The sequence below is a fragment of the Dromaius novaehollandiae genome, chromosome 11 (genome assembly GCF_036370855.1).
Source record: "Dromaius novaehollandiae isolate bDroNov1 chromosome 11, bDroNov1.hap1, whole genome shotgun sequence".
Lineage (NCBI taxonomy): Eukaryota > Metazoa > Chordata > Aves > Casuariiformes > Dromaiidae > Dromaius > Dromaius novaehollandiae.
In genome coordinates this window covers 21,982,331-21,995,463 of record NC_088108.1, presented here as the reverse complement: position 1 = coordinate 21,995,463, position 13,133 = coordinate 21,982,331, and the positions used below count along the sequence as shown (strand labels likewise).

At 53.4% G+C, this 13,133-nt stretch overlaps 1 protein-coding gene across 2 annotated transcripts in view; it reads right to left on the bottom strand.

Annotated features, from left to right (window-relative positions):
• The window catches only part of GPC3 (glypican 3), a 127,828-nt gene that overhangs the window by 43,952 nt on the left and 70,743 nt on the right, over positions 1–13,133 (bottom strand). For both annotated transcript variants that reach the window (XM_064518327.1, XM_064518328.1), the window contains exons 4-6: positions 12,180–12,310; positions 10,635–10,760; positions 267–387 (exon numbers count right to left, since the gene is read on the bottom strand). In XM_064518327.1, the coding sequence (XP_064374397.1) occupies positions 267–387; positions 10,635–10,760; positions 12,180–12,310 (378 nt within the window). The remainder of the gene's footprint in view (positions 1–266; positions 388–10,634; positions 10,761–12,179; positions 12,311–13,133) is intronic.

Below are 13,133 nucleotides of genomic sequence, written 5' to 3'. Positions count from 1 at the left end.
CTGCTCCGCGCCTGCCCCGCAGGTCTGCCTTCTCTGGGGAGGCACCGCTTGCCACGCGCGTTTGTGCAGAGCTCGCGCGCGGTGAGCCAGGACTCGCCGCACGTGCCGGGACGTCTGGCGGTGCGGCCGGGCTGGGCTGCGCCGCCTCCGCCGAGGATGTTGCTGCCTGCGGTTGTCTGGCTGAGCCCTAGGAAAGCGCGGGGGAAGCCAGACGGATGTGCAAACCACCCCCCTGGAGCCATCCCGCTGGCACGCCTGCAACGAACCTGGTTGATGTGCTTCAGCTTGTCAATAATCTGGCTGATGACTGGCTCGGGACCTTTCGTCTTCACCTCGTGGGTGCCAGGCTGAGCTTTCGCTCCGTTCCTCGCGATTTGGGGACCATACCTGCGGGAGCGAGAGCAGAGGAGACCGTGATGTGATGGAGTAACATGCAGGAGATCTTTTAAGTTCAGCAGGAACAAAAGAAATCCCAAGATACGCTGCAGCCCCTTCCAAAATGGAGAGAGTAAAGCAGTTAAAAACAATACAGAAAAGGCAGAAGCTTCCCATAAATATTCTGTTTTTGCAAAGCAGCAAGATGATGTACTTGTATCACATGAGGACAATGAAGTCCTTTCCAGTCCATTAGTAACCAAGGAAGACGTTAAACAATATATAACAGGGATAAATATTTTCACATAACTTGCGCCCAAAAGTCCTAAAAAAGCTGGCTGAGAAATTCTGGCTCACTCATGTTTGTTTAAAATAAATCTTGGCAGACCACAGAGGCTCCAGTTAGACAGCGGTAGTGCTGTGCCTACAGCCAAAAAAAAATGAGTGGGATGACCCAGTTAACTACAAGCTGATTAGCACAACATCAGCCCCTTGCAAAATAATGACTATCACTGATGTGTGATTTCAATAATAAAGAATTAAAGCATGAGAATATAATTAATGCTGTCAACATCACTAATGGAAAATAGGTGTTGTCAAACAAACCTGATTTCAGTCTTTGATGAGATGCAGCTTCGGGGATCAAAGCGGCTGCTCAGACAGCGCAGCTCGCCTCCGGTGCGGTGCCGGGCTCAGCACCGTGTGCCATCCTGATTCGCACGAGCGGCGGCGAGGCAGGAAAGCACACGCTCGGCAGACCAGGAGCCGGCTGGGAGATCAAGCCCCGGCTCCCTGCAGGGACTCCTGCCGAGCAGCCAGCCTCCAGCGCGGCTCCGACGAGGAGGGCCGCCAAGCCCGCTCTCCCTTTTCCATCGGCAATTAGGAAAGACATATAAAATCGCTGCTGCGAAACGTATGGAACAGCGAAGTTTCCCTGAGTGACAACAGGAGGCGAAGAGGGGCCGTCGGGAGGAAGGGGCCATGCCTCCCTCGCTGCCCTCCACGCCGGCGCAGCAGCTCGGGACGTGAGACGAGCGTGCCCGGCACCAACCTCAACCTCGCTGCAGCTTCAGGAGCAGCCCAAGGAAACAGCTCGTACCAAGACGACCTGAATTTCACCCAAACCTCCATGCCCAGCTAGGGCCGCCGCTGACGACTCACAATTTAGGCAGCACGAGTCCGAGGCAGCGAGTCCGTGATGATGCCCCAAGCACAGGCTCCCGCGGGAGGGAGGGACCAGGGGACGTCAGCCACGGCAGCCGCAGGGGCGCACTGAGCGTTTGGGGACACACGTGGATCTGGCCCAAGTTAAACTCTAAATTAGCAACGAAACATTCAGATTCAGACACCTGCGGATATAGGCACAACTCCAGATTCATACTGGTGCGACAGGAATCTGTCCCCTACCTGAAATACTCATCTCACTTAAAATACAGCACTGAGCTCGATCTCCAACCATGGCTTTTTGGCCTGCCCGGCTGCTCCGCCGCATAACGCTTCCCCGCAGCACGGCCCGGCTCAGGTGCAGCGGCCAAAGCCCTGCTCCCTCCAGAGCCAGGCTGCGGTTCCACATGTCCCAGAACACACACGTTTGCCCTTTATATTTTCTTAAACAGTTGCATCATCCTGGAAAGTACAAAATCTAGATATACATGAGATGCAATAGCTCCCAGTTCAGGAAAGCGCTTAAACTTGCACCCAGAGGCTTGGTCTACGCTTAAAATCAAGTGATTTATAGCAGTGGGGCCAGAGCGAGCCAGGCGTGGGCAGGAGGCTGGAACACGGGGTGCCCGGCGAGGGGCTGGCGCCCGGCGAGGCGAAGCTCCGCGGGGCTCGGCGTGCTCAGAGCACCATCTCGTGGGAGCGCGGCGCTGCCGCACGCACGCCCTGGCACGGAGCTGCCCCACCGCACGCGTCCCTGCTCGGCCCCTCGTGGGACAACCCGGCATCTCCAGGAGGCAACCGCTGAACCCTGCTGCTTCTTTGTCGCACCGGCACTGAATGCCACCGTGCCAATCCGACGTATTAATCTGGCGGCCGTACAAGGCATGACCTTTTAGATGCCAACAAAATTACCGGTTTTGGTGCCACTCTGTGGATTTAATTCAAAACACTGATGGAACTTTAAAGTAAGTTGCTGAAAAGTCTCCTGTGGTTTAAGGGACTTAACCAGTAGGATAAATCTCCCACAGGTGTTAGCAAGAACAGAACTGAGCCTGTTTGGCACATACCTAAATTAAATTAATATAGTATCTCTCTTAGAACAGTTTTATACAAAGAAACTCAATAAGCTGGTTTTGAGCGAGCAAAACCCCTTCTGAAATCCATGCAACAATGGAAGAGAGGTTTTCTGTAGGCTCCCTGGCATCGCAAAGGAGGGAGCAACACAGCTACAGCAGGCCAAGGTAACAACATGTCCAAAGACCAAGGCTCACCAGAATCATGCTGGGGAAGGCAGAGATCTTCACGTGACCTGGGTGACCTTGCTGGAGCCATAGGTGGGGAAGTCAAGTGACAACCTCACCCCTTCCCATGGAAAGAGTCTACGAAAGAAGGAAGCAAACCTAAAAGTGATTGCAGAGGGAAATCGCCCTAAACCTGCTGCATGGGGTAAGCAAAGTAACGTGCCACCACCTGCTGCTTCCCACCCGGCCAGGTACAAGGGCACATAATAGGCCCAAAATGAACCATTTATATAATTATAGTAAACCAATCATTTGATGTGGGGAGGCAGTGGGCACTGCAAGCTGCACATCTTGGAGCAGGCTGGGGCCACAGCTTAGAAACAGAGAAACATCTCGAGTTGCTTCCAACCTACGCCAACAAACAGCCCCTTTCTGGGGCGCTCACGCCGTTCCACGAGACCCACCACATGTCTCCATCTACCACGGTGGCACCGGCACTGAACGGCAAACACAGACGGAAGGCAGCAGTTAAAGTCCACCCCATGGACCCAGGGAGGTCCCTGCACCGAAAGGACATCCGTGTTGCGACATGAGCACGGCCTAGCTTCCACTTCATAAGCACCCCCCAAAATACTTTCCTCTTTGATGTTTCCTGCTGCATGAAGATGTCAGACAGCTGCATCTCCTTGTCTTGACTCCCTGGGTGTGAGCTTTTGCTGGGGACATAACTCCACGGATAAATGTCATATTGTAAAATGTGCTGATAAGCAGTCCTCACTAAAGCCAACTTTAAAGACAACCAGCTGATGAAAATACTGATGGTCTAAGGTCTTCTGCAGGGATAGCACCACCACAGACTCTTCGCGCTCCCTTCTCATCTACCAGCCATAAATGCCAAAGTACAAATTCAAACTAAACAATTTTTCCCCCCTTCCTCCCAGCCATCAACAGATGTCTCCTGTGAATATTTGGTCATTCAGGCCTAAATGCAGTTCCTTCCAGGTTTTCATTTCAGAGCAAGGAAGACAAGATGACAAAGGCAATTTAAAGTATATGGCAATAAATGTAGAATGTGTGTTTGTCTTACTTGGCCATGCTAAGCTTAGAGATGAGTTACTGCGGTGCTTGACACATGATTTAGAGAAAGCAATCCTGCAAGTCAAACATAAAGAATTACACCTTTTAGAAAAGGGAAAGTAACTTTTTCATTCAAATACTGATGAATTTATGCCTGCTTTCCAGTTGTGAAGTATTTATTCAAATACAGCTGCACAATTTAAACAGCATACAGGCTGCTACCAAGCAGGACTACAGTGTGAGGGAAGAGGTTTCATTTCACAGGGCTTAATAACCAAGCTCAGGAGAGCAGCGTTTCCAGCATCTCCCCAAAGCTGCTCTGCATTTCCAGAGATGGCTCATTGCTTTTGGTTTTGAGGCGATGAAGCTGGCACCCCATGCGTATACCCCCCTAACCATTTAAAGATGGTTAAAGTCTTGAATATAAAGTCATTGGTCTGCTTAGTCCTGGGCCGGTGTACATACCTTTCTTTCATCAGAGGTACAAAAAAAAAGGAGGAGAAATTCATTAAAACCTTTGAAATGTAAAGCATTAAGGCTATTTGAACAATATCAACCTTCCTCACCCTTTCCCTTTAGCTGCAGAGGCTTCTTCTAAACAGGACTACCCAGCTCCCCCTTGACAGTCATTCAGACAGCATTAAAGACAGTAACAAACAGAAAGTCCCCTTTCTTTGGAGGGAAAGAGAGACTTTGAACTGGGAGCTGAAGTTTTGACTGGCAGAATCCCACCTCTTTTGAGGCCAAAAGACTGTAAAAGGGCAAAAAAGAGGAGCAAGCAGAAGAGGCAGATGCTCTCTAACCCCGGCGAACCCTCAGCGTCCCTGTGGTCGCAGTGGCTGCTCCAAACCTGCGCTAACCCAGAGTCGCTTTTGTGGTGCCGCTGCCAGCTGCGCTCTGGCCACAAACCAGCCATTTGGGCTGGCGACATGTGATCCCTGTTATGTATGGAGCATGAGATGATGGGAAAGAGGGGAGACAGGAAAGAAAAACATCCCCCCCACCCCAGGCAGGAGCCCAAGCCCCATCTCCAGGTGGTTTTCAAGGGCTAGTAAAGGTGGGCGCAGCGGCAATGCCATCGCTTTACTCTCTCTGGCCCAGCCACCGTTTGGGTTCAGTATCACAGTGATGATGTGACGCTGCCATCAGTGTCACATCAGTGGCATGAGAGGTGGGAGCGAGGAGGCTGGAGGATCCGGCTCCAGCCCACCCATCCTACACTCCACTCCAGTCCACAAGCCTCCGAGAAGAGGTGATCTTCTTGCCCTGATATTTTTCCCTTTACAGAGAGACTGTCCAGCTACTGCTTTCCAGAGGCACCTGGTCAATCCTAGCAATTCCTCCAGCCCAGAGATGAGTAGGGAGGGGGTTGTAGGCTGGGCAAGTGCAGGTCCACCATGGTTGCCAGCTCTCCTCAGAGGTGCACAGTCCCCCCATCTCACAACCAACATGCAGGCACGTGCTGTATGCAGGTGCACGTCTAAGGTACGTGGCAGGAGGGAGTGGGACACACGGCTCTCAGGTGCCTTCCTAGCTTGCAAGGTGCCCTCGGTGCTTGCGTGCAGCGGCTGCTTGCAGGCATTGCACAGCTTGCAGTTCCACAGTCAATTTATACCACCAGCGGCTTTGAGCGAATTTCTTCAAAAGCAACCAGGAGGATAAAATGCTTTTCGTGGGAGGAGAGCTAAACAGAAAGGACCCATTTTCTGCTGGGTTTCCAAACACCCTGCAGCCCGGGCTCACTCCCGTGAGAGCCCTCTGAGATCCGGCTGCACTAGCTCCCTGCCAAAGGGAAGTGCGCGGCCTCCTCCCAACCGCGCCACGCAACGCGCTACAGCTGGTAAACAGGCTGCAGACGTGAGCTTGCTTGTTTTTATTAAATCGGAAGTCTCAGGTAATAACCTGGCTCTGGGAGATGGGACTTTAAGAAAAAAAACAGCAAATACTGTAAAATCCGTAGCAAAATAATAGGAGCCTGCAGCTTAGAAGGACAGCCTGAACTCTCTCTCCATTCTCACTTCAGTTCAGTAAAGTTCAAGACAAATAGATTATGGAAAATTTGGCCAAACCTGAGACCAAGCAAGCAGGCATAATATAGGAAGATTCATGATCTTCATTTTCAAAATACTCTGGAAACAATTATGGCCACTCAGTAACCCACTGCATTTGCCTACTATCCTTTCATTAAAGCTTACATTTGCTACAAAGCTGTGCTTTATGTGTTTGAAAAGTTATACAGCCTCTCTTTGGGGACTCCATTGTATCAGACATTTTGTTGCACTGCCAGAAATAACCAAAGCCTCCATGAGCTAAAGGGTTATTGCTGGCATGGAATGTCCTTTGTTCCAATTACAGAATCTCATTTTTCCCTCTTGCTTCCAATTGTGCTTTCACTGTTTATGATTTGTATGATTAAAATAAACCGCAGCATGTTGGCAAAAACAGGGACATCTGAAACTTCTCCCTCGAAGAAGAGAATCTGGCAAGGTGCTAAAAATATATTAATTTGGAATTGGTATAAAGGGAACAAGACTTCCGCGGATGATTTAGATTAACATACAAGTTCATCTTGAGCAGTCTGGAAACAGCAGAATCCAACAGTAATACCGAACGTACTTGCAGGTTTTGCAGTGGGCAAATGTTGCTGGCGTTCTGCTCAGAAGAGCTTTACAGCAATATACTCGTGTAAGCAGATTATTAAACTCTGAGAATCTAGATTTTAATAGGCTTTTAGTATTAAACGTTGCAAAACCCTGATGCTATATATAAGCTTATACATACATAAGGCTCACATCACCTCTGAGATTCAGATGCCTAACTCCCACGGGAACCAAGACGAGGCTGGTACCTAAGCATCCAAATAACTCAAGCTAAAATCTTTAAATGAGCTAATTATTCAGTGAGCAATAGAGTAGCAGAGCCCTGGGCTATCTCAGGGAACTGCCTGTGAATGCACTGATCCCAGGTGAGCTCCGCAGAGCTGCACAGGAGTGCACAAGAAAAGAGGAGGAATCACCGGCTCTGGTGCCCAGCCACCGCTAACCTCCAAGCCCCATGACCCCTTTGCAAGCCGTGGAGTGTGCCAAGCGTGGCTTTTGCTCTGAACCTTTGTGGCTTCCCATAAAAGCACAATACATGTTCATATATGTTGCAAAGCAGCAGTTTACCTTTGCTTTTTCCCCATTTTGGCCTATACTCTTCAACCACACAGCAACAGCACAGCAAAAGATACAGGCACCTCCCAACACATGGCCAGAAACCCAGTCTCCCCTGTATGATTGCCACCGTTTGCAAGATGTTATGTCCGGCGAGTCAAGGCACGACGTCCTAAACCCACATAAGAGAGGGTTATCAGGCTACCAAACCAGAGACCAAACCTCGGGGAGGAGGACAAACTCTTGTCATTAGATGGTCCAACCTGGAGAGGTGAACGAGGTGGACAAAGCCGGGAACAAGGCAGCGGACCTCACTCAACACCGCCTGCGCGGGAGAGCCCACGGCAGGACTGCTGCAACCGTTCATCGCTCCGGGGAAAGGGCACGGGTCAGGTCAGAGGGAGTTAAGGGGAAGGAGGAAACGGGAACGGGGAACGGCTCAGAATGGGAAACGAGCGCCAGCGGAGCGGCATTGAGCGCGTCCGGTCGGCGGAGAGGTCGCTCTCTGCTGTCTACAAAGCACTGGGATAAACAGGACAGAGTAAATACTGATGCAGAAAAACCCAAGAGGAGGAGCAGAGGGTGCCGAAGGCAGCACTTGCGTCAAATAGCAGGATGTGCATTGTCGTTATTTTCTAGGTACCTGAATGCATTGGCACGGGGCTGCAAAGTTGCTATTTCGGGCTTGATTTAACATGCCATGGGAAAAGGGCTGAGAATAACCAGTAAATTTTGCCGTGACAGAGAGGGCAGGAAATGGATAAACCAGCAGGGCTTCTCTCTACCTTAATTACTGCCAGGTACCGCAGTAAAGACATGACAGGTAAATGGCCACAAGTCCTATGGAAAGGACACCAAAGCACAGCCAGGCCATGCAGACCTGGCTTGTCTGTAAGGGTCAGAGACCGAACACTCGCTTCAAGCGATCAGATTTGCTTCCAGCAGCCGTATAGCTGCAGCGATGTTTCTGCTGGTAGAGGCTACAGGCTACACGGAGCAGGTTAAATGTCCTCCTGTCCAGCCTGCTGAACTTCCAGGAGGATCTGAGCAAGGAAAAACTGCGTCTGATTTGCAAAGCCAGTATCTGACAATGCAAGAGGGAAACGTTGAGATACAAAGTAGATTTTACATGCACATAACCTAGAAAATCAGACCATTTGCTCTGACAGCAATGACATGCGTGGGACAACTATCAGGTCAATATCCTGGACTTAATACCAGGGATTCAAAAAACACCAAATTTCTTGTTAAAAGTGTGACGCTGGAGCCTCAACGACGACTGACAAGCGCGTGTCATTCCCGCGCTAGGACAGCTGTAGCTACGCCAGGAATACTCACGTACCTCCTGCCCGTTCTCACGGCAGCTCGCAGAGGAGCTCCTGTGCCTGAACGCTGAATAAACTGCCGATTTGGGCTACTCGAGCACCGTTACCTTAAACGCACCTGATTTTCAGCAATCTTCTGACTCTCTGAGAGGGATCCCACATTGGGAAATCCAAACCCCAGAAGCAGCCACATGATCACTAGCCCCTTTTGACCATTTCGGTTCTACATCAGGCAACACGATCGGCTTTAGAGCTGATTTTCACTACGCATTTGTTTTGTTTCAAAGCACGTTTTGAAATGAGCCCGAGGACGGCAGCACCAAGGCCTGTTTTCTCCATTCAGCTGCGTTTAGATGAGTTTCCCCCCAAAGTTTCACTGATGGAAACACCGCCATGTATGACTCTCTCTCGGAGAGACCTCCCCAGTCTGCACCCGCTTGGGGCTGTCGCCTGGCTCACAGCAAAAAACTTCAACATCCACAACAGTAGAACTGCAACAGTTCCTGCGAGAGAGCTCTTGCTGGTGTTCCATGTCACCTGGCAGAGGTGGTGATGTCTGCATGACAAATCAGAGGTTAGAAAGAGGAGATGGATGGACAAGACGGGCTCTCTTCAAGCCCAGCAGAGGATTTCATCATTGACTTAAGAGCTCGGCAGCCAGCGGGCTGAAAACACGGGGTCCCCTTCGTGTACCTGCACTTCATCCTCGCCTCCCCCTGCCCCGTCTGCACGCTGCGGCACCCACCAGCTCCTACACAACCTGCAAACCCCATTCCCACTGCACAGAGGGGGTCTGCGGCCGGACCAGCGCAGCGTGATCTCCAACAACAGTGTTCAATCCCAGCTGCAGCAGCCTTCCCCTGCAGCCATGGACCGGCTCCTGGAAACGCGCAGCACCTCCCAAAGAGGCGTCGGCAGAGCCAGCACGGAGCCCATGCACGGACACGGCTCGACAGAGGCTCACCACGCACATCCTCCCGGCGTGCACATCTCCACCGGTGAAGGTGCCGTGCTGCGCGCTGACCCGACCCTGCGCTGGAAACCCCAGGCTCGAAGCCTACACTGAGCGAAAGGCACTCTGGAGCCATGCTGAGCTCCCCACAGCTTGCACTCGAGCAAGGGAGAATCAAAGCAAAAACCAGTCTTGGCCCCGTTGTCCATCACACAACCAGTACTGCTGCTTTGCAGCCCCAGTGTTGGCTGCTCACAGGTCTGAGCCGAACTGGGCAGGAAGGCACAGGGCTTTTCTAAGCAGAAAGCTGAAAAAAAGGTTATCATCTAAAGGCATAGTTAACCCACAGACACAAGCCACTGGGAAGATCTGAAGCCACAACCTTTCCATCTCCGGCTCTTCCTCAGTGGAGTCGCTGGGGCCTGGCTAAGGCGGTCACCTGAACTGGCCTGGCCCCAGCAAGCCGCGGCAGGCAGACATCCCACCCCAGGGCCTCCTCTGCAAAGCCACAGTGTTTGCGGTGGTACGTTAAGATGTTTTGTAATTAACAAGCAGCGAGGTGATATTGAAATAATCTTTTTTTTTTCAATTGTACTTCTCGCTAGGCATGGAAACACAAGATTTTCCAGAATTGGCACAGGCAGAGGACACATTTTTCTTCAGGCAAAGTAAGTACATTTTCTTAAGTGTGTGATCTTAGATGCTTGAGTAATTTTTTAAAATACAGTTTAATGCTATTTTCTGGTCCCTTCAGTGTTTCAGGTCAGCATTGCAAATGCAGGTTAATTATCACCTGAGGCTACTGATCAAGAAGTCGTAATTAATATCTCAACATTTCATCACTTCTTGATTTTATTTCTATCTCTTCTCTTACGGAAACTATTTAATAGCAAAGGATGCTTTGCAAAGCAGGCTTATTAGAGGAGACTCAGGTATAATTATAAGAAACATTTCCGAGTTGTATTTCCATATTCTTCAATGTTCCTGAGGGGCTATTTCTGCAAGAAAACCTCTGTTTCCATTAGCACATCCTTCCCCATCATACTATTAATCCCATATTGTCTTCATGAATCCCTCCCAGGGACACGGCCGCACGAATCCCTTGCTGCTCCGCGCCCCGGCCCGCCACGACGCAAGCCCGATGCGACCACGTCCCGCGTCCCGCCTCGACACGGGCTCTGCACGCCCCGAGCTGCCGTGCAGCAGGCGCCAGTTCTGCAAAAGGTTTCTGACGGATGAGAGGGACCAGAGGGGTGACGAGCAGCGCGCTGGCCCCAGATCGCTCCAGTGCTCGCGCAACACGAGCGCTGCGGAGGAAAGGGAGGGCAAGGGAGCTGCGACTCACCTCTCCACGACTTCTTGGCCGTTCCAGCAGCGGGTGTCGTTCTGCACAGCAGAGCTGCGGCTGCAGATGTACTCTGGCAAGCTGCTGTAAAAGCTGCTGTGAGACTTCAGCTTCATAATGAGCTCCCTGGAAAAAAGGGCAAAAAATGGTGCTCAGTTAACAGAGGAAAAGACGACGGGGTTGGTGCATTTTCAGCAGTGAGGGTGGCCACGTAACCGAACAGAAACAGGAGTCGCTGCCTGTAACGGGGGGGCGGCAGCCCCTCTGCTCGCGGCGGGCAGCACAGCCCTCCGAGCACGGGCAGCCCCCGTCCTGCCCACCCCGGGGCGAGGAGGCACGCGGGGGCACCCAGCGGCTGTCGCCGGGAAACACCAGCAGATTTAATTAGGCGAAAGTTGCAAAGCGCACGGGGATATGAATAGCAGGGACTGGAGGAAGCAAAATCCGGCCTCGTGGTCTCCTGGCTTCAGTTCAGCGCACTTCCCTCTTTGGCAGCAGGTTTCTTGTTGGCCTCCTTCCTCGCCGGGACGGGGACGAGGGACCGTCACCTGCAGCGGGGACCCGGGCGTCTGGGGAGCAGAGGCCGCCCCGACACACGCAGGCAGCTCCGCTCCCCAGGCCCGGCTCTGCTCCCCAAGCTCAGCTCTGCTCCCCACGCCCGGCTCCAGACTGCCAGCTGGGGGCAGGCGAGGCACAGGGAAGATGCCCGACGCCGGAAAAGCAGCCCGCGCTGCTCAGCTCTGCGCCTTCCTCCGCACGCGGCGCGTTTCAGCCCCGATCAGCCTCGCCGCCCGCGCTCGCAGGGCCCGCGTGAACGTGGGCAGAGCGCGGCCCCAGGCCTCTGCCCTCCGGGCTCGACGCCGCGCAGCCCTCCAGGAGGCTGGGAGCACCTCCCGACCCGCGCGTGGCTGCCTGCACCAGCGAACGCGGCCTCGGCCTTGCGCGCGGCGGGGAGCAAGGGATGGGGAAACCTCTCCCTGCACTGGAGCTCCCGGCTGGGCTCCCGGGGCCGGCGGGGAGAAACGCCTCCGCACTCGCCTAACCCCCCGCGGCCGGCTGCGCCAGGCTGGGCTGCCCTCGCCGCCGGCTCCAGCACGGCACAGCCCCGCGGCGTGTCGGGGCGAGGGAGGAATGCAAGCTCGGGCACTATCTAATGGGAACCGGACCAAGAATGCGGCCCGGTGACTCTCTAAAACGGAATGCATCCGAGCTCGCCTAGCCCCGGCTCTCAGGAGAGCTGAAGTGGCCTGTTTCCCCCCTGCAGAGGTTTTCCACGTGTTTCAGAGAGCAGGAAGGACACAGCCTGCTCCTGGGCACGCTGCCGGACCCAGGGCGGGAGGCCTCGCTGCAAGGAAGCACCGGCTGCAGCACCTCGAGCGCAGACACCTGCTCTGCTGTGAAAATACTCAGTAAAAGGCTGCTAGTCGTCCTGAGCCACCCCAAAACACCGCACGAAAATAAAGGGGAATGAGTCCCCGCCACCTACGCGAGAAGCGTCCCCGAAAGCAGCAGCGGGTTTCCGGGGCAGCCCAGAAGGGCTCTCACCTCCTCCGGCCGGACAGGGTTTCTTCTCGTTCAGCTCGAGCCGCCTTCGGGGCCTTCTCGTCGAGGCGCTCCTCGGGGGAAGCAGCCGACCGCCGTCGCCTCTGCCGCGCGCGGCCGCACAGCCGGCCCACCTGCGGGGCACAAACGTCGCGGCGTGAGCGAGCGTCCCAGGACGGGACACGGGGCACGGAGAGCCTGAGCCGCGGCCGCCACCGCCACCCATCCCATGCAAACACGTTACCGGGACAAGCTTTACGGAAAAGCGACCTGCTCTGCAAGCGCGGCTCCTGCACTGCTCCTTTTAATGCTTTTTACAGGCGGAGGCGGCTCGGCACCGGCCGACCCCTGCTGCCAGCATCCCAGGATGAGCATCATACCGTTGCTACCAATTAAAAAAAAGGGCCTAAAAATACAGTGCATGTTTTGGCCACAGCCCAGTTGCACCATGGGAGATCTTGATTAACAGGTCCTCGTTAACAGCACAGATTAGCCCGTTAGCATGCAGACGATCCCGCAGCCGGGCGAAGCAGCGAGGGGACGGCTCGGTTAAAGCTCTCTGCCCGCGCCGGGCGCCGTATCCACGTGTTTTTAAAAAAATTATTCAAGGACCAATTAGCCTTTTCAGGGAGAAAAAAAAAATCCACAGCCTGTCTTATAGAGTCGTGGCCAAAGGATTGTGATTTTTTGTTAAGTGAAAATCAGGCTAAGGTTTCGTTGCCGAAGCGAGGGGATGTGCACATAACCCAGGCCTGCTCCCCGCAGGCGGCACGGCCGGTGCTTCTGCAGAGGCATTGGGGGGGGGGGGAGACCGCAACCTGCGCCCCGGACCGCGAAATGGGGTGCCATACGGAAAGATATATCAATAAATAAACCAGCAGGGTCGTTTTTAGGCCAAAGGGGATATTTTTCCGGTTACTTTTTCGGAGGATCTGCCAGGCCACCGAGAATCGCCGC